This window comes from Ochlerotatus camptorhynchus, unplaced genomic scaffold (assembly GCF_037179485.1).
Source record: "Ochlerotatus camptorhynchus isolate MF236.1 unplaced genomic scaffold, CSIRO-AGI_Acam_v1.1 ptg000165l, whole genome shotgun sequence".
Taxonomy (NCBI): domain Eukaryota; kingdom Metazoa; phylum Arthropoda; class Insecta; order Diptera; family Culicidae; genus Ochlerotatus; species Ochlerotatus camptorhynchus.
The window spans coordinates 706,787-728,694 of record NW_027040655.1 but is presented as its reverse complement, the minus strand read 5'-3'; the positions used below and the strand labels follow the sequence as shown (position 1 = coordinate 728,694).

Here is a 21,908-nt window from a genome sequence, read left to right as displayed (position 1 = left end):
TGCTAGTAGAAGTGCAGACGCTGCTTAGATTGACGAGAATACGTAAATTCCCCTAGAATCAAACATGATTAAAATTTATTCAAAAAAGATAATCTTCAATCTAATCAACCATCATTAAACTTGGATTAATATCAGATGCTTATTTTATATTGATTTTTAATCATTCGATATGATTAAACCGAGCTTAATGTCAAATTGATTAAATTTCAAGCAAAATTTATTTAACTTTCCATAGACTTCGATATTTGAAAAATGTTATGATTCAAAAAAAATTCAGAAAATGTTCATCCATGATGCGTTTATACCCTTTCAAAAATTCTATTGCTATTATCATCTTTTTTTTTCAATTCTGGTGCGATTAAATTAATTTACCATACTGAAAATACCACTGATATTTTAGGTGAATCATCTGATAATTTAGACATTCCTATAAGTTATAAAGCAGGTGGGATAAAATTCAAAAACTCTTGTTTTGAACAGAGAAAAACAAACTTTAAAACAATTTTAAGCTATTTATTTTAGACTTGAAACAACAGTTTTGGACGTAAATGGGTCTGAAACATCACCTTCACACTAAACAGCCTAATCAATACTTCGAAAATCGCCGTTGAAAAACCTATTCAACATTTATTCCTAATTCACCCTGCTTAAATTATTGTCCACAAACTTTCCCACTGTTGCCCTCGGAAAGTGTAAATGCCCTCGAAAAAAAAAAACAAAGCAATAAATTCAAAGTGCCACCGCATAAGAACGGGCTTCAAACCCATATTTTGCCACCATAAACCTTCATAAACGATGGCAAGTAATTGAAACCCGGTGAACTTTTGAACCACCTATTCTGACCTGCCCCTCGAGGAACAACAAACCGAATATCTCTGGATCTGGATACCCGCAATCGACGGCACGCCATAAACACCAGCCGAACAGTTTCGTCCGGTCGGTTAGATCGTTGCGATTAGGAGGACGAGAGGACCCCGCCGAATTCTGGACGCCCGGAGGAGTGCAATAAGCTTCCTTCTGCCAGCGCAAGAGCTTTGTTTGTCTTTCTCTTTCTTGTGCCATAAAGTTATGGTGTATGTGTGTGATTAGGTATATATTCGCGTTGGGACGGATGCAATGATCAAACAAAAGGAAAAGCGCCAATATTACTCACCTGCTTCTTCAGTATGATGTGTTTACCCTTCCAGTACTTCATCATTCCGAGGGCCTGAAGTGTGCTGACGATATCGTACGAATTGATGGCCATTTCCTGAAATCATAAAACATTGTTCGAACCGGTTAGTACTCTGGCGGTGGCTTATACACGTTTCCTGTTGAACCCCAAAAATTGAGCGTTAATATTTATTACACCAGCACACAGCAGACACAGGTCCCGGCTGGAGAGGTTGACCGATCGCTTCCGACGCTGATCGGTCGGTCAGAGGGTTTTCGGAACGGGGTGATGTTATCGAAAATTGTAACGATGTAATAAGGGAATGATCTCAAGCAAGTACCTACGGCAAACCTTTGATGGAACACACACGGTCGATTAGTTCCTACCAAAACATGTTTGGACGGACTAAACTTGACGGTAATAATTTTCAGGACGGCAGTTCTGGAAGTAATTATGTACATTCATGTGTGCAGTTGCATGGAGTCAATTATAATAAAACCACAGACAAACGGACATAACTCTTTACATGCTGTTCATCGTTTACTAATTTAAATTTCTCAAATAGTGTCTCTAGCAGTGTTCCGTTCTACTGGCATGGAAGTCAAAACAAAAATTGTAACCGAAAATATATTCCAGATTACAAACTCGGATCGAAGATAGGATGATTAATCAGCTGTACGGGCGCACTATAAGTAGATCTATGAAATCTTAACTGGTGGTAGATCAAATATTATCAGTATTGTTTTGGGTTTGTTTGACATGATAAAGGGTGATACGGTCAAAATTTGGTCAAGGGAAAACGCGTGTAAATCGGTGAAATCGTTTATTTAAAAAATCAAATTAAATTTCTTTTTCAAGTTCAATTAGTATAAAATTCAGGAAAAATATTCAGTTAGGCTTCCGCTTTTCCAAATCCGAATTGCCGGGCCTTACGCTTGACCCCTGCCATCAGATTTTGTACAGCCACCTTGTCCACCTTCTTCGCCGCAGAAAGCCAGTTTGCCTTGAACTGCTGCTCGCCCTTAGCAGTTTTTTGGTCTTCTTTAGGTTCCGCTTGACAATAGCCCAGTATTTCTCAATTGGGCGGAGCTCTGGCGTGTTGGGAGGGTTCTTGTCCTTGGGAACCACCTGCACGTTGTTGGCGGCGTATCACTCCATGGCCTTTTTACCGTAATGGCAAGATGCCAAATCCAGCCAAAACAGTACGGAACAACCGTGTTTCTTCAGGAAAGGCAGCAGACGTTTATTCAAACACTCTTTCACGTAAATTTCTTGGTTGACAGTCCCGGAAGCTATGAAAATGCTGCTTTTCAAGCCACAGGTACAGATGGCTTGCCAAACCAGATATTTCTTTGCGAACTTTGACAGTTTCATGTGCTTGAAAACATCTGCTACCTTTCCCCTTCCTTTTGCCGTATAAAACTCCTGTCCCGGAAGCTGCTTGTAGTCGGCTTTGACGTAGGTTTCGTCGTCCATTACCACGCAGTCAAACTTCGTCAGCATCGTCGTGTACAGCCTCCGGGATCGCGCTTTGGCCGTCGTATTTTGTTTATCATCGCGATTTGGAGTCACTACCTTCTTGTAAGTCGATAGTCCGGCTCGTTTTTTGGCTCGATGCACGGTTCTAGACGATACACCCAGCTTATTTGCGGCATCTCGGAGAGAGAGGTTAGGGTTTCGCTTGAAACTACCAGCAACTCTCTTTGTCGTCTCAGCGGCTTCCGGTTTTCGATTTCCCCCCGATCCAGACTTCCTGGCTGTCGACAAACGTTCCCCAAACACTTTAATTACATTTGTAACGGTTGATTTGGCAACTTTTAGCGATTTTGCCAACTTTGCGTGCGAGTAGCTCGGATTTTCACGATGCGCGAGCAAAATTTTGATACGCTGCTCTTCTTGCTTGGACGGCATTTTGACAACTGAAGAGTGAATTCCAAAATCAAAATAGGAGCAACATTCTACACACACACCTTCAAAATGAGGGGTGTTCAGGTTTTTTAAATGCAAAATTGAAAGAAATACGTCAAGTTTATATTGACCAAATTTTGACCGTATCACCCTTTATGTATGAACATTGAGCCATTTTAGTTAAAGGCTTTTTTCAATAAAATTAATTTAAATTTGGAACGGAACTTTACCAATTGTTCATCGTTTCACTTGGATATAATCAAATCGATTATTTTTGTTCTCGGCCTGTCGTGGTGGTTACTCATGGTTACTCCATTAGAATGATTTTTGAGCGCAAATTTTCGATCTATATGCTATTATTTAATCTAGGCTGCATCATCTAATCCAGGCTGCATAAGGAAATTATTGGACGCCCATCTAGATTATTATGCGCTCATGTGTGCAAAATATCGTTGCAAACATACAACATCGAAAATATTGTGTTTTCATCCAGAATCAATCATCACCCTTAAATGTGGAATGAAAGTATAACAAATTTAAAAACAAACGTTTGAAAAAACAAATCTGTCTTAAAATGTGCTATGAAAAATATTCTACGCTCATCAAATATAAACTGTTACTTTCAGGTACAAACAGTTTGAGTATTATTTGGGCCGAACAAGTAAGGCTCCAATGGAATAAAAAAATTAATGATTTGGTAGAAAATCATCTGGCGTCACTAAGATTGATATGTAATTATTCTGAAGATCTCTTATTGTGTAATAAATGAAATCTTGACTCTTAGATATTCTCGCAAGAAAGAAAGCTAATCAAAATTATTCCAAAAAACTTCAAAATACCAGAAACCTGCACTAATGTCTCTGGATATTTGGTAAATTCATGTGGTTGATTGTTACGGCATGGTACCATTTCGGTATACCTCACTTCACTTCGGCGCACCCCACTTAAATCAGTCTTCCGTCAGCACGCACATTTTTTTTTAAGTATTCATAATTTAACTCTTGAGAAAAGAATTTGATGCATGAATGTTGAACTTAGCTATGTGCCTTCATTGTTTTGGCGCGTATGACGGAAATGGGTCCCATATGCAGAAGTTTTCCACTCTAATTATTCTAAAGATCTCTAATTGTTCAATACAAGAAATCATGACTCTTAGATTTTCTCGCGTGAAGAAGGTTAATCAGAAATTATTCAAAAGAACTTTAGAAGATGGTAGACAATTTACTATGGCCTCTGGATATTTTGCCAATTCTTCTGATTGATGGTAGTTATTCTGAAGATCTCGTATTGCTCAATAAATGAAATCTTGGATATTCTCGGGTGAAATTAGGTTGATCAAAATTATTCCAAAAAACTTCACATGATTATAGATCAGCACTAAGGTCTATGGATATTTTGAATGTTATGATTCTAACTAACATTCGAAGTTCTATATAAAATCAAGATTTACATTAATTCTAATCAAAAGGAATAAACTCGAAGCTTGAATGATTGTACCACTGTTTGTAACGAAATAATAAATTAATTCGAAATCTTTTAAATTTTATACGGGTAAGAGCATCTTCAGTGATGTAATTTATTTAAAAACAAAAACACACGTAAGTTGCAATTTCCAAACCTACGACTGGATGCCTTCCTTCAAATAACATCTGAAGTGCGGTTAGAAATCGGTAGAACTGTTTCAAACACACCGTTGGTACTTGAGCGGGTCGGTTTTCATCTCTTTTTGCCAGTGGTGGCGGGGGGGGGGGGGGACACACCCCTCATCATCCCTCTCCAAAGGTTGAGTTTGGTAAAGAGAGTGAAAAAACCGATTTGTACCTTCCTTAAAAGTTGTCCTAGCTCGCTATTCTAATATCTATATACAATCTTCACACTGCCGTACTCTAACGAAACTATCAACTCTATGTTTTCATCTACTCCATCTATCGTATAAAAATTACCACTACAGTCTGTTATTTGAAATTAGCATCTTCAACTACGTAAAAACACACGGTTTTTTATATGCTAAGCCATTCAAACTATCCTGCAGCTGAATTCCGGGCATGAATTTCATCGAAAAAAACATATTAGGTATATGTGAAATTTCCATCTCTTCGTTGAAATTAGTGCCCGGAATTCAGCTGCTGGAGTGCCTATTCTTGATAATATAGCTAAATCACCAAGACACAGGTCTTCCCTACACAGAATGTTCAAACACGTCCATAAAATCTAGATTCATCATCCAAGATTCCATCAGATTCAATTAGCTGGTAAACTTTTGAATACTGCCTACAGTCTTGAAAGAATATTTTAGTTTTTTACACAGTTGGAGATCCTCAGATCTTAATCAAGTATGGGAAAATATTCAGAGAACTTTACTAATATCTTCGTCTATAAAGAGATCTTTTGAATAGTTCATGCTGTCTAGGCAGGATGTCTGGAAGAATATAATATAACTTATGCAACGTTTCCTGGACATCTACAAAACTCCACTACAAGTTTTACAAAATTTCCTCAACTGCTACGAAGTTCCCTGAATTTATTCCAAATTCCATATTTTTACCATCTCTCTTAATTCTACGAAGATCTCTGAACATCTTTGCACTATTGGAAAAATACCTAAGATATCTTCAAATATTCATGAACATTAGACCTGTTCATTTTAAACGAAATGTTCGGAATGTAACGGGTCAACCGTGATTACTGTTCGTCATGTTAATTTGAACTTCTGTGCAAATTTTCAGCAAAATCGGTGAATAAAACGAACATTTGAATGGCTCGAGTGACACTTGCCTTTGATAAAAAAAAACACGTCTTCTGAGGATTCATATTTATGAAAAAATCATATATCAATGAAACAGTCATCGGTCGTCATTGAAAAGCAATGCAACTATGTTCTGTCAATCTAATTGACTTTTATTGGTTCTGTTGTCTTGTGAATTTTAGCTAAAACGGCCTCTTTTCTGATTTTTATCTCTCAATCTATGAAATATACACGAAAACTATGTTGGAACGAAACTTCTAGAACAATATGAGGAACATTATGCTGTACACTACACATTTTTATATCATATGGGTGGAAAATTCGTAGAACAAATACTTTAAAATTCTTCACTTTTTAAGATATCTTCGAGCATGAAACTAAGTCAAACTTCAATAAAATCACTTCGAATAGTCAACCTTTGGTTACAAAGTTGATACATAACACATTAAACTTTGCTATGAAAGTTGTTACAGCAGCTTTCGTTGTTTCAGTCTCGAGATACAAATATTGTAAGCCGTAAATTACCTTAAAAACATAAAATTAACTTGAAGCACCTCTAAATCATCACCGATTTTGCTGAAAATTTGCACAGAAGTTCAAATTAACATGACGAACAGTAATCACGGTTGACCCGTTACATTTCGAACATTTCGTTTAAAATGAACAGGTCTAATGAACATCTTTTTTTTTTTTTTTTCCTTTGGTTTGTTTTTTCCGTCGATCTTGTTTTCCGTGCTGAGCACCAATGCTACCGACGTGCCAGGAAGGCAGCTCCCACACCTGGACCCTACCTATCGACCCATCAACTCATGAACCGGGGACCAACGGCTTTACTTCCCATCCGAAGGAAGGCGTGATCAGAGATGTTATGCCTCAGAACATCCCGGCGGCGCCGACTGGGATTGAACCCAGGCCTTCTGGGGTGAGAGGTAATCACGCTTACCACTACACCACCGGCGCCGTTAAATGAACATCTAGATTTCCATTAAATTTAACTAAGGCCTGTACTCGATAAAAATGCACCAGACAAAAGTGTTCGCCAAAAATTTATTTTAAGTCGGATTTTCTTGAAACTTTCAGGGAATGAAATAATACATGTATATGGAATATGCTTCGCTTCGGCATAATTACTTTATTCAATTTCCTTTCCATCGCTGAAAGCCCGCACCTTTCCCTTAAGACCCCTCATTACATTTTGTGCAATGGTGGAGCCGACCTTTTTGGTCACTTTCATCCCTTCTTTCTTCAACTCCAGCTCGTTCTTAAGCACCTTGGACGATTTTCGAACTTTGGTCTTCATTATGGCATACAATTTTACCACCGGACGAATCTCTGGTGAATTTGGGGGGTTGGCGGTTTTTGGTACAAAAACAACGTTATTGCCTCTGTACCAAACCAACGTCGATCGCGCGTAATGGCATGTTGCCAGGTCCGGCCAAAGTAATGTCTCGCCTCCGTGGGACCGCAGGAAGGGCAACAGACGCTTCTGGAGGAACTCGGTGCGGTAAATTTCGTTGTGATATACGGTTTACTCAGTTTACCGCATTGGCATATGGCCTGCCAGAGCAAGAATTTTTTGGCGAATTTGTCCGCTTTCTTCTTCCTTATGTCTTCTGGAACATCAAACCGTGATTTACCAACGTAGAGCTCCAGCCCCGGTGTCTGTTTTGCGTCTGCCTTGATGTAGGTTTCATCATCCATAACACATCGGTTTCGTTAACCACTCTCGATACAGCTTCCTTGCGCGGGATTTTGTGTTTTGTTGATCACGCCGGTTCGGTGCCTTCTGGACCTTGAATACACGAAGCCCAGCTCGTTTCATGGTTTGCTGAACGAACCAGGCGGAACACTTTGCCTTCAGAGCCGCGTCGCGAATCGAAAGGTTCGGATTACGCTTGAAATAATCCAACACTTTCCGGGCCTTCACAGGGTCAGCTGTCTTCGATTTTCTTCCAATTCCAGCCCGCCCCTCGGTCGTCTGGGACTCATTAAACGATTTTACTACCCGAGACACAGTGGTATGAGTGATTCCCAGTTGTCTTCCCATCCATCTCATGGTCGCAGTCGGATTTTCCATGACGGTGCGCAAAATTCTCCGGAGATTTTCTTTTTGTTTCGATGGCATCTCAATAACCACTGAACCGATTGTTTTGAAATTTTGCACATGTAAACAATTCACTCCAAACTAGTTATACCCAGATTTTCATCAATTTTTACCCACGGATAAAAAGTTACAGACGGATAAAAATGGTGCATTTTTTTTAAGAACAAGCTTCAAGCTTCCAAAACCTTAAAAGTTCATGGAGGTTTTTTGAAGTAAGATCTTTGACGAACTGCAACGAAGGCCCCAAAACTGAAGCGAGGATCTCTGAAATTCTTAGAAGTAATGAAGTAATGAAATTGGTTTATTAGCGGAATGCTTAAATAAAACAGCAAAAAAAAAAGGGTTATCTTCCATTTAATTCCACTCCACTCCATGACGGATAAGTATTTCGACTACAATGTGCAGTCTTCATCAGTTTTTTTTTTGCCGTTTTATTATTTATTGAACTATTCTTAGATCTTCTAGAAAAAAACCTTTTTTCAAAATTCCATACACTTATATGAAGTTTTACGCAGCTCAAAAAATGCTACAAAATTCGCAAAACTTCTACAAAGTTTGGTGCACTTCTACGCTTCTCGTTGATTTAATGCGAAGTTCTTCGTACGAAATTTCTTGAATTTGTACATAATTTCCAATACTATTCCAAGTCCATGAGGCTTCAAAAATGTTCTCTGAAATTATATAGAGGTTTCTGATCAGTAACGAGCTTCCCAGAAATAAAATAATATTCCCTTGACTTCTACGAAGCTCCTCAAACTTAAATAAAATTTCCACTTCCACGCAATTTGCTCAAGCTCCTTGTTTCAACGAATTTTTCTGAAGATCTATGGAGTTCCCAAAATTTCTTCTAAGTTTCCTTAATTTCGACGATGTTCCATGAACTTGTTAGAAGTCTTTGAAGTTTTATAAAGCTCCCAGAAGTTAAAAAAAATCACTGGGCTCATGGCTGATTTGTAGAGCCTGAAAAAGTTTTATTAAGCTATCGATTAAATATCGATATAGGGGAAATACAGGTAATGCCGGCCTAATTTGTCCCTAATTTGGGCCCATACATAAATTCAGCAGTCGACTAAATTTTCAATAGCAACCAAATATATCCATTAGTAACATCCTAATTACGCGTTCATCTAGATAAAATTGATAAATAGCAGATTTTTAGCGATGGACCCAATCTTAGATCCATAGGCCAACATTAGAGACATTTCCCCTGCATAACATAATTTCTCAAAAATGTTTCTTCTAGTCGAGAACATAAGAAAAGTAGTGAACATAAAGGACTTTAATAAAATCTTTGTTTGTGGTCTAATTTTATTAATCGCTGTTAAATAGTAAGATCGAACTTGACAGCTTGACAAAATACTGGTGAGTAAAAAAAACCAAAAATCCTGGGGGTGGCGGCAAGATAATACTGCAGGGGGCCTGGTCCGCTTGGCACCCCCATTAGCTACGCCAATACGCGTATTTGTCAAGGATAAGCAATTATGGTAGTGAAATTAAATGGAAATTACAAACCCTTCTCTCTTTCTTTATATACACACTCAGGTTATTTCACAGGAATCAGTATTTATTTACTCGGTGTTCGAATTGCTGAACAAGTTGGTAAAAATTCAAAAGACTGCTATCCGTAAGGAATCAATTAAGTCGATTTTTTTTTATTTCTATCATTAAATGGGGTTAATAGAACTATGTTGGAAAAAAAATTCTCATTTTTGAATTTTACAAAGAGTTTTTAAACTTTTACCGAATGAGTAATACATTGTTTGAATCAAAGAATACTTTACGGTGAAATCAGATCACATTTCTAATATCTAATTTCTCTCCTTCTCACTAAAACGGTATTCTCAGTGGAAATTCAGGGTACTCCACCCACATTTCCCATACAAGTTTACAAAATTTATTACTGTAACTCGATATCCTCTCTAACTTGATGGCAAGGTTGCAAATACTCAGTTCAGCTAAAACAATGTTTTTTTTTTTTTTTTAATTATGAAATAATTAGATGCTATGATTATATTTTGAATCGTTGAGATACAAGAAGAGGTTGCAAAGAATGTGTTTGACATATTAAACCTGTTTATTTCACTTCATGAGAGTCACAATCAGCGATTTTTCACACACACACTCACTCACTCACTCAGCGATCAGCAAATCGCTGATTGTGACTCATAGAAAGCAAAATTTACAGGTTTTATGTTTCAAACGCATACTGTGTAACCTCTTCTTGTAAGTTACAAGTAAAACATGTCATCATACCATCTTTTGGTTTTATTATTCCGAAAAACTTTATTTTAGCAGAAATGAGTATTTGCAACCTTGCTTGATGGTCCCCTAAACATACTCTCTCATTATATGTCATTCTAAAACACACGCTGCATCTAAAACCGCACGGAAGCTGATTGTGATATGTTGATCAATATGTACGTGTAAGTTCATATGCACGTTCACCGTTACTCCATATACCTCAAGAGCGAGTAAATAGATCACAAAACGCACAAAATGTTTGCCCTATAGGATCACAAAATAACGTGTTTACTTATAGATGCAAATGTTTCATTTTAAAAAGTTCATCGATCGATATTTTGGACTTAGACCTCTTGCGCCACCTTTAAATGCTAACGAAAATAGCTAAATATTTGATATAATATTTAATTTGTTCCAATAATCATTTTCCACATGAGAAATTATGCCCCCGAAAGTTTTTGAAACATAAACCCCACCCTAGTGAGCAGATATTTCGCTATAGACGGCCACATTCATCAGGTATAATGTTTTGATTTCCCCTGGAAAATTCATCAAACATCACCCGGATTTTTGACGTAGGACTACGTGTGTGATTTTTATATGGGGATACACTTTGCGAAAACCAAAAATGGAACATGTAACGAAATTATGAAAGATTTTGAACGTTAATAACTCAGCTGCCCGTGGACCAATTTCAATAATTTTATCACAAATCGATCAGAAATATGTCTACGCATTGTTGATTCTCAACAAGAAACTATTGAAAAGTGGTAAATGTCAAGCATTGTCCAAAAGCGTCGAAATAACTAACAAATCCACCAATTACGTACATGCATATGCTGCTTCCCCAGCACAGTTATCAGGGAATCGTTCCTAGGCGAAACATGTCGATGTAGCATTGCTGCTTCTCCAAAACTGTCATCAGAGAGCCGTTAGTAGATGAAACAAGTCGAAGTGGCATTCGCCTTCGATCTTCGGGCGTATACGAATAGGGAGGATGCAATTGCGTAACATTTTGCACACTCATCGCCATATTCAGAACCAAAAGCCCCCAACGACCACACCAAATGCTCTCCAGAGTTCTAATCTTGTAACCAAACTTGGAAGCAGGGATGCAAGCGATTTTGATCGATTCTCTGTTTCGTTAATAACTCGACGGCAAACACATTCATTGATACTTTTGTTGTTCTGTATAATAGGAGAGCATAGCAGAAATAGTGCGAAATAGGCTAGTTGAGCCATGGTCATCTAAAGAGGAAATCGATGAAGAGAATTGACTTTCACCCCTCAGCTTCTAAGCCCCTTAATGCAGTCGTCGTCATAGCAATGAAAACTAGCATCGCACCGCTTTTGATCCTTGGGCTACACTTGCTGGTTATAATTCTGCTGTTCGACATTTTCAAAGGACCACCAACAAACATGAAATTACACTATTTTCTAGGGATGCCTAAAAGTCCAATCATTCGATTAACAATTAATCGTAAAGATTTTCCCAGCTATTCGATTAAATTTTTATAGAATTTTCAATTATTCGAGCGCGTAACCGACATCCCTTCTTATTTCTACTCGTTTGATTTAGCACAGGTGAGAAATAAATAAAAGTACTAATTTATCTGAACAGGCATAGAATAGAATCATGATGTGAAAAAGGATTCGCCGAAAAAAACGTGTTGAGCGTCTTTCTGTGAAAGGCTAAGATGTTGAGAGAAGGAGTTTAACAAGAAAAACTAAAAAGTGAAGATGCTTTAGCTGGTTGGACACTGACATTCTACCGGCTGTTTTTATACAATGCATAATTAAGTGTATTTAGAAAGGCACAGCAGATGAAGTAGGGGAAATGTCTCTAATGTTGGCCTATGGATCTAAGATTGGGCCCATCGCTAAAAATCTGCTATTTATCTTTTTTAACTAGATGAACGCGTTATTGGGACGTTACTAATGGATATTTTTGGTTGCTATTGAAAATTTAGTCGATTGCTGAATTTATGTATGGGCCCAAATTAGGGACACTTAGGCCGAAATTACCTGCATTTCCCTATATGATAAAATACCCTAAATAAGTGGGGCATGCTTTTCTAGCTTTCGAAAAATTATTATTTTTTCATGGTCTTCCAACCACTCGCAGACACCAATTCAACCCCTGTCCAGCAGCATACGGGACGAGACTCTTGGGAGTGCCCAATCATTAAACCGAAGAATATGGAATTGTCCGGTCCGCTGATCTGACTGCCTACACGTCATCATCATCTTCCAAACAACGGTACCGGTGGTGTAGTGGTAAGCGTGATTACCTCTCACCCCAGCAGGCCTGGGTTCAATCCCACGCCTTCCTTCGGATGGGAAGTAAAGCCGTTGGTCCCCGGTTCATGAGTTGATGGGTCGATAGGTAGGGTCCAGGTGTGGGAGCTGCCTTCCTGGCAGGTCGGTAGCATTGGTGCTCAGCACGGAAAACAAGATCGACGGAAAAAACAAACCAAAGGAAAAAAAATCATCTTCCAAAGGCTTTAAGCCTGTACTACTATCGGCTCTTTTCAGGGCCACCAAGATTTTCCAAAAGAGTTAAATTTCTGAACATATCCCAACTAAAATCCGTCCTACGTCACCATTGCGTATAACTTAGAACTACTTATGGCTTCCACCGGAAGTTCCTTTCGACTAATGGCTTCTTTTGGAATTGTCTTTCGATTTCCCGGGAGTTTTTTAAACCTTTCTTGGAAGTTTCTTCTGACTTCGCTTAGTAACAAATTTCCCCAGAACTTCTTCGGATATTTATTTTTCAGTATTTTTTGTTCTTCCGGCTTCCTTCAGAAGAGCTTCTACATTTCTTTGGAGTTTTCTTTTACTCCATAAGTGTTTCAATTCTCCCTCTGGTTTTACAATATTCCGTGGGATGTCTTCCAGCTTTCATTGGAAATTGCTTCATGCTTCCTCTAAAAGGCAAATTCCTTGGAACGGATTCCCTGGATGTCCCAGGTTGGAAACACTAATCAACCCAAAAATAACCTATGGGGCCTTGTTAGAATGTTTACATTTCTTTGAAAGTACCTAATGACAACATTTGCAATGAGAGCTCTATTTGATACACCCATGGTGATTATCGAACATTACACTGCTTCCACCGGAATCCAAAGCGAGCAAATAACAAGATACACTTGCATATTTTGTAATACACAAGTTCGTTATAAAATCGCGTGCCTTTTTATTTAAACTAAAGCACAAAGTCATCTGCTACCTTAATATCATAATATTATCACCTTCCATGCGACGGCCCCTAATCAACCGATAATATCCATTCAAATTAGAGTATTCGACCGTGGAGGTCAAAAAATCTACATAACAAGTATCATCAACACATCGCGCACCGGTGGACTCAATATGTGCCCGTAAGGCAATGCAGATATGCACGTTGAGGTAAACCGGATTGTGGATCCTTTGTCACACACACCCCTTTGCTTTGCTGGAAGCGAACATCTTGCAAGTTCGCAGTAATTGCCGTCGTTTATGGCACATGCGGCGTCGTGGTGTACGATGAAATGAAAGCGATATGCAATTCGCGCTGGAGATAATAATAAGAACAAGAAGGAAGAACATTTTAAAACTCATTATGCTCGATTTTGTTTTTTTTTGGCTACCCTTTTTTTTTTTGCTTTATCCGAAATCATGACAGATGTCGATAAACTCCTTTGCCTTGGCTTTGTGCCGACCGCTGTGCCTTGCACTGTGGAATTCTACTGGTCACTAGCCCTGGTTGAGTCGGTGTTCAGCGAAATGTGCACCGTTTCTCCCGTTGGAACAGTTTTGATCATGTGCATAAGTGAATTTGACTGTATATAGTCGCACGATGGAGTCTCTGAAATTGATATTTATCGAAATTATCTTCCGAGCAATGCGACCGGTAAATGTCGGGTAATGATGCATGGGGTACGAGTTCATATGATGTAGTTGAACATAATTGGGAACAAACGCGAATAAATGATATATTTAAGGCATTACTTTAAGATGTACACTGAAACAAATTTCACATGTTACATGTGATGTAAACTTATAGCCAGAAACAGTGCAAAATCGCCATTTTCATAAAATTTGGCATTTGCTGCGAAATGGCTGAAAACGACATATTGGAAAAGAAGAGCCAAAATAGTGCTTTTAAAGCTGGTTAGCTTTAAATGGCTGAACGGGTTTTTAAAATGTTAAATCACTTTCTTTAAAATTAAAATCGTTCAATTTTACAATGAGCTTTTGAAATATGAAACAACTTATCTAGAATTAAGATTTTTCAAGAATAACAATGTAATTTAATTTAGAATGGACAGATCCCAAGTAACATTTTAAGTTTTATGAAATACTACAAAGCAACTATAAAACAACATTCATTAAACCCTGGTCAAGGCAATTTTGTCATTAATGCATCCACCAAAACCTCATTAAGACTAGAATATGTCTAGTTGGCCCACCCTGGAGAAGGTTCTGAAGGGTTTATTCTTGAAGCTCTTCAAGATTGATTTACTGCAAAAGGTTGTATGACGAACGCATTGAGAACCATTTGAAAGCTACAATAAAAGCTATTTAGCAACAATAAAAACCCTTTCCGAGCCATTTACCCTAGCCGCATGCTGAATCCACTAGGAAAGCATCAATCAAGATAGAAAAGGATTTATATATCCGATCTTATCAAAATAATTAAAATAGAAACTGATGGTATAAAAATCTTGTTGAAAATCCAAATTTATTACAATAGATCTCATTAAGTGGCCTAGTTTTAAGTGCCATATTAAATTTTATGTGAAATGTACGTGAAAACATAGAAAAAATTAAGTCCACCCTCGTTAAACGTCGATTTGACCAATTATTTAACATTGTAAAAAAAATATATTCTTCAGATCGAGCTTGGCCGAGATTTTTTTTATTACTTTCGCATTTAAATGTTTGCTCATTGCTAAATTTACAAAAAAATAGTTATATCTAAGGAAATATAGATTGAAAATCGAAGATTGTAAAACAAGCAAACTGATTGTAACATGGTGGTGGCATAAAAGTTGATTTTAATGGGTCATTTGTGAAAAAGTTGTTTTGCTTTCAAGAATTCCTTAACAAATTAATAAGGTTTTAAAATGGCTTTTATGAAGAAAACTTGCAGGCTGAATTGTATTTATCTAAAGCCATTTTGATTGATCCTAACCTTTTCAGATTTATGACAGCATTTATGGAGGCAAAGTTGCCTGCCAAAAGTTAAACGTCAAAGTTTGTTTATTTTTCAATAGTTGCGCTGTGGGATCCAGGGTTCTTCCAGGTGGTTTTCACCCGATAGATTGGGAGATTGGTTACTCAGACAGTTTATTATTTTTTTTTTCCTTTGGTTTGTTTTTTTCCGTCGATTTTGTTTTCCGTGCTGAGCACCAATGCTACCGACGTGCCAGGAAGGCAGCTCCCAAACCTGGACCCTACCTATCGACCCATCAACTCATGAACCGGGGACCAACGGCTTTACTTCCCATCCGAAGGAAGGCGTGATCAGAGATGCCTCAGAACATCCCGGCGGCGCCGACTGGGATTGAACCCAGGCCTGCTGGGGTGAGAGGTAATCACGCTTACCACTACACCACCGGCGCCGTTACACAGACAGTTTGCGATACTGTTTTACAACATTTCGCATTTCGAACAGCTGAAAGCGCAATCGTTCCCGAAAAAGATCCCCTTCTTCCGGATGGTTACAGAAGTGCACTGCACCATACAACGATGCAAGCATGTACGCTTGAATGAAATTTTCGAAGAGTTGATTCTTTCGCCAAATAAAATCGCTGCTATGGAAACCAGCTAATCTCTGCTAACTAACAGTTTCAGTGGTTTGCTGTCGGTTGTCATCTTTACGCAAGATCTGGAAAAGGCTGGTATGTTTTTTAAGCTTTCGACAATGTTTTATGAATTCGAGGGCCCCACTCAGTTCGCTCTTCTCCGCCAGATGGTCAGTCGTTGATGGTGTGCTGGTTCCTCTAAAGAAGTAAATTTGGCTGAAATCGACTTGAATTTTTCATCCTACTTCGTCTATGACGATTTTCGGTCCATCGAGATTTCCTTGTCATAAATTTGGCATTTATTAACTATGAGGAAACATCTTTTAAGCTCAATTTGTAAACAGAGTAATTTGGGAGTTAATGATGCACTTTAAAAAGCCAAAAAGCAACAATAAATACTTTTTACTCTAATGCAAAACCTAATGGTTTTATGGTTGCTTTTATAATGATAGAACACGTTTATAAAGTATTTCATCAAGACATTAATAAACAATTGGTAATGACGTTTATGCTTGAATTACAGAACAGTTTTAAGGAGGGATTGATAACTGTTTTAAATTTATTTTTAAAACAAGACAGTTTTTTGACTATCTTGTCAGACTGTAAAAGGTTTTTAAAACAGCAAAAAGCTGAATTACTAAGCAGGAATGTTTTACACTTTGAAATGCTATATTTAAACTAAATGGATTGTTCATTGCCGTTATAGAACCATCATAAAGAGTGGATGCTAAATCGTTACTGAATTGTTACTTGGGATGCATTATGTACTAAGCTATCAATGCGTACAACTTTCAAATGAGCAATTCTCTACAGATTGACGAATTTTTTTAATTTTTTTTTAATTTGTCGGCTCCGATTTTGATGAAAATTTGCACAGTTGTTCTTTTTTAGTAAAGATGCCAATTTGTGTTATCAGTTCTTCAAATTGAATCACGACTACTTTTCTAACAGGGCCTGTGTAAAAATAGTACTAATGAGTTAAAAAATTTATATTGCTGAAACGCTTTGTTCGATTAATTTGGTGTCTTGAGCAAAGTTGTAGATATTATTTTGGCAATAATGTTAAAAATATACACTGTAAAAAAATTCGTTAGTTTCAATGAAAAAAAATATATTTCTTATTAAAAAAATTAATTTCTCAAAAAGTGCATTTTTGTTTTAAGCCTCATTGAAGCTCATAATATTTGCTACAAACTGGCAAAGTTTGGTGATGGTAAACTCAAAAACAAAAAAGTTATGATTTTTGAAAATTTCACGATTTTTACATTTACATTAAAAACACATGTTTTTCAACCGTGTATATTTTTTCAAGAATTGCATTTTAATTTTGCACAACTTTCTCGAAGACACCAATGCAATCAAGCAAGCCGTTTTTGCAATATAGATATGTTTATTTCATTTGTGTTTTTCTACACAGGCCCTATTGAAAAGTTAGGATTCATTACATCTGATACCATGAAAAGGTATCGTTACTAACAAAACTAAAAAATTCATTTGATGAATATTGAGCTAGAACTAAATAAAAGTGAAATGATGCTCAAACTAGCGATTAATTTTCTTTTTTATTCATTGTCTTCAATTTAGCATAGTTGTATCAGTGATCTTAACGGTAATAAGTCAAATACTCAACACTGTAGTAGTGAACACCAAAAACATCTGTCTGTACCTAATGTAGAAATTATACCTATCGATCTGATACTTAAATGAGTTTGAATGGTGAAAACAAGCAGTTGATCACAAAGATTGCTTTTTACCGCATACATCTTAAAAAGTTATCATAGGAAATAAGTGTAACACCATTTGGTTAAAAGGTAAGCATAACCTTCAGTTGTATTTCAATGAAATCATTTTTAAAGATTATTATTTTTAATTTTTTTAATACAGGAAGCAACATGAGTGAACGAGCATGTTTTATCAGGTGCATTCGGCCGTTCGAGGAAGTCAAGTGCTCGAAAGAGCTAAGGAATATTTCGAATATTACCATCCAGAAATTAAAATCGATTGGATATTCTGAAGCATCAGGATTGAATACTGGTTTTCGCATTTGCACGTTCTGTCGTCTTCGTGTTGATAAACAAGCTCTTTTCATCTCAAACGAGGAACAGCATGTTGCCGGAAGCTCAAAGATGCCAACTACAGTGATAGTACCTGTCGTACCGAGCTGTGAAAGCCTTACAACTGTACCATCAATGACATCAGTTACTTCAGTTCAATCGTACCAAGAATTTACTCAACCAGTCAACATCGAGATATTCAACCGAGGCATTGCAGGAATCGAGGTATCACCGATAGACGTGGGAAAACTCAACTACATCCACTACCCCGAAAAGAAGCACCGTGAAATCAACGAAGGTATTAGAAAGAATCTTTTCAACTTCGAGCCTGAGGCTGACGAAGTGAATGAACTCAAAGAAGTTTTAGAAAACATGAAGGAAAAGTTTTCCAATGCATCCACTGCAAGAAGTGAAAAATTATTAATTTTATCGTTATTGCCTTATTCATGGTCAACACAAAAATTTTTGGATCAATTTAATGCTAGTAGATATATTGCAACAGAGGCTAAGTTGATAAAGGAAGGTCATTCGTCAAAAACCGCAAAATATGGCACAGCCTTAAGTGATGAAACAAAATTGGCAGTCATAAATTTTTTTGTAGCTGATGATATAAGCCGGGCAATGCCTGGTCAAAAAGATTACGTGTCTGTGCAGAAAGAAGGAAAACGACAAGCCATTCAAAAAATATTACTAATGATGACTTTGAGAGAAGCTTATAAACGATTCAATGAAATTCACTGCAATGTAAAAATTGGATTCTCTTCATTTGCAAAACTCCGCCCTAAGCAATGTAAACTTTTAACCAGCTCTGGAACCCCCAAAAATTATACACGGTTAAAAAAAATGTGTTTTTAATGAAAATGTAAAAATCGTGAAATATTCAAAAAACCATAACTTTTTTGTTTTTGAGTTTACCTTCACCAAACTTTGCCAGTTAGTAGCAAACATTATGAGCTTCAATGAGGCTTAAAACGAAAATTTCAAAAATGTACTTTTTGAGAAATTAACTTTTTTAATAATATATATAATTTTTTTCATTGATACAAATGAAATTTTTTACAGTGTATATTTTTTACACAATTGCCAAAATAATATCTACAACTTTGCTCTAGACCCCAAATCAATCGAACAAAGCGTTTCGGCAATATATATTTTTAAACTCATTAGTACTATTTTTACACAGGCCCTTTTCAAAAAGTAGTCGTAGTTCAATATGAAAAACTGAGAGCACAAAATGGCGCCTTTACTAACTTTACAACTGTGCAAAGTTTCAGCGTAATTGGAAATGATAGGTCAGGATCGATTTGCGAACCTTCGTGGAATGCCTCATGTCTTTATCAGTTCAATTTATCATCCCAGCTGCATTTCATATTCAATATCAGTCAATATCTTTTGCGTAACAATCTCCAGGCTCATATAAATCCAGCCAAAACGCCACGATAATTAGTTCGTCAACCGAAGGTCTTTAAAAGAGCCAAGAAGGTCTCGAAAAGATCTTACACCATCACCGAGGTCATCAAGCACCGTGCCCATCTTACTAGAAGATTTATGATCCTAAAAGTGCTGGTTTAGTACTTTATGATACCACATAAATCCACACCATACATCTTCATGTTGCTTCTGGCAGCTCAGCAGAGCAGCTGCACAACTGATCACCCGAACCCTCCCGTGAGGTCGTAAACGGATAAAGAGCGAACTTAGAAAACAGTAATTTAGAAATTATTTTTAACGATCATTTTGCATAATTTTTTTTTTCATCGCTTATTTTGCAATGTTTTCACAAGAAGCATCAGCAAAGTTAATTTATTTCCAAAAGAAACAGACTGGCATTACTTGGCATGGGAAGATCTTAAATTTTTGTTCATTTTGGCAGACACGTTTTAGCGCTTGGCTAAGTATTGCTTCATTGAATGACCACCATCGACCTCTCCAGCGAAGCAGAAGATCCGTTCTTCATTATATTGTAATTTACTCCTGGTGAATAAACATTAATCGAGAAACATGCTGATACGTTGAAGCAACAAGCACTAAAACGATGTAAGTGGCATCCACCGATGATGTCGATACGCATAATGATAGCAATATAAGTGATGAAACCGAATCGAGCCAGTTTCGCGCGATAAAGTGGTTATTTTTGATCGACAACATACATCATCCCGGTTTACGCCTGGAGCACCGTTCACCGCTTGCTTTAAATAAATAGGGCCTCCAAGAGGGACGATCATTTAGTAAGGATGGGCTGTCCAAACAGATGATAGATTCTTTTGCCAAACCATCTGATCTGGTGCTAAATTGACGGGTGGCATTCGTGATCACGATGGAAATTAGAAGAAAATATGCATTGAAAAATATAACCCCTCACTATGCTAATAAATATACACCAGTCTTTTTATTCAGTAAGAAGAAGATTTCAGCTTAATAGCTCAAATTATCGCTGCTTGAAATTTCAAATGGCTCTCATTCAACAGACCAATAAATATTTTTTTTTAAATCAATTCAAATCCATCGAATTTCAAATGATTGAGAATACAGTTATGAATCGTGAAAAATTTAAAGCATAATTATGTTTCAGATGCAAGCTAGTAATTTCATGCCGATGAATTCAATTCCCGGTTTGGTCATCCAATTTTTCTGTATGGAAAAATTATCGAACCCCCGGACCTAGAGTATCAAGCTAATAGGGGAGAAAAGATTGTTTTGAACCACAGAAGTTTTTGATAGATAATCCTTGCCACCATTTAGCCATTAAGAACATCTTGCCATGATCTACCAAGGAAGTGGTTGGCTGATTGTCTTTATTAAGGAGATTTTCAGCTGCCTAGATAGCGGTGTAATACTTATCCCAATTCCAAAGTGCTTTCACTGCAGGAGATAGAAACAGCTTTATGAAGCATGAAATCTAATATGGCTCCAAGGGATTGATCGCATATCAGCAGAAATACTTAAAGATATCCTCACAAAAGATACATCAATTATTATGTAATCTGTAATTCTGGGACACTGCAACTTATCCGGCCAGCTGGATGTAGGGCGTTTTAGTGAAGGTCCCAAAGCAAGGGGACCGGACTTATGTGGCAATAGGCGATATTCTCAAAGATCTGTAAAGTTATCCTTGATCAGATAAGACTACGCAAAACAAATGGAATGCACATCAAATGTAAGTATGGATTTCTTACATTCTCTGCATGTCTTCTTACAACAATTTTTAGGACTGTTCTTATAGAGCATTTGCACGTCAAATAGTAAACAAAAATTGAATATCAGACTCAAACTTCTCCGATTTGCATGAACCTTTACAAACTTGTTTGTTATGGTCAATCATTCAAATTTGAGCAAATGTTTTTCAATATTTTCGACAAATCATAAATCAGTGCTCTCTTTGCTGTCAACATATACAGCTGTAAGGTTGTTTTTTTTTCGGTCCGGGTCACGTGATGGCCTGTTATTCGATAGCAACTATTGATTTGGTATAACTTTGATCTGAACATTCCTTTGCAACCCAGAGCTGATGTCAATTATGCTCTTGAATCTCTGACTACTTCTATAGTTGAAGCAAGAGCTGCCTCAGTACCAAAATGCGAGATTAAATTCGATTCAATTATAAAAGACGACGATCTTCAGCTCTTGATCCGTCTGAAAAATGTCCGTAGGAGATAATATCAAAGAATACGTGATCCTGCCATGAAATTTATCAGGCACGATTTGCAAAAACAAATAAAAAAGCGATTCTCTGCCCTGAGCAACAAAACTTTTGAAAACAATGTTTCGAAATAAGACCAGAGTTCCAAATCCTTTTGGTAGCTCACAACAATTTTCAAGAAACCTCAAAATCCTATTTCCAGCGTTTAAAGATGGAGACAAAATTTTGATCACAAAATTTTGATCACAAAATCCGGAAAAAGCTCAGAAA

The 21,908-nt window shown here is 37.2% G+C and overlaps 1 protein-coding gene across 1 annotated transcript in view; it reads right to left on the bottom strand.

Moving 5' to 3' along the window:
* The window catches only part of chm (chameau), a 341,628-nt gene that overhangs the window by 73,154 nt on the left and 246,566 nt on the right, over nt 1-21,908 (bottom strand). Inside the window, exon 8 of the mRNA XM_065222306.1 lies at nt 1,154-1,249. Coding sequence (XP_065078378.1) covers nt 1,154-1,249 — 96 coding nt within the window. The remainder of the gene's footprint in view (nt 1-1,153; nt 1,250-21,908) is intronic.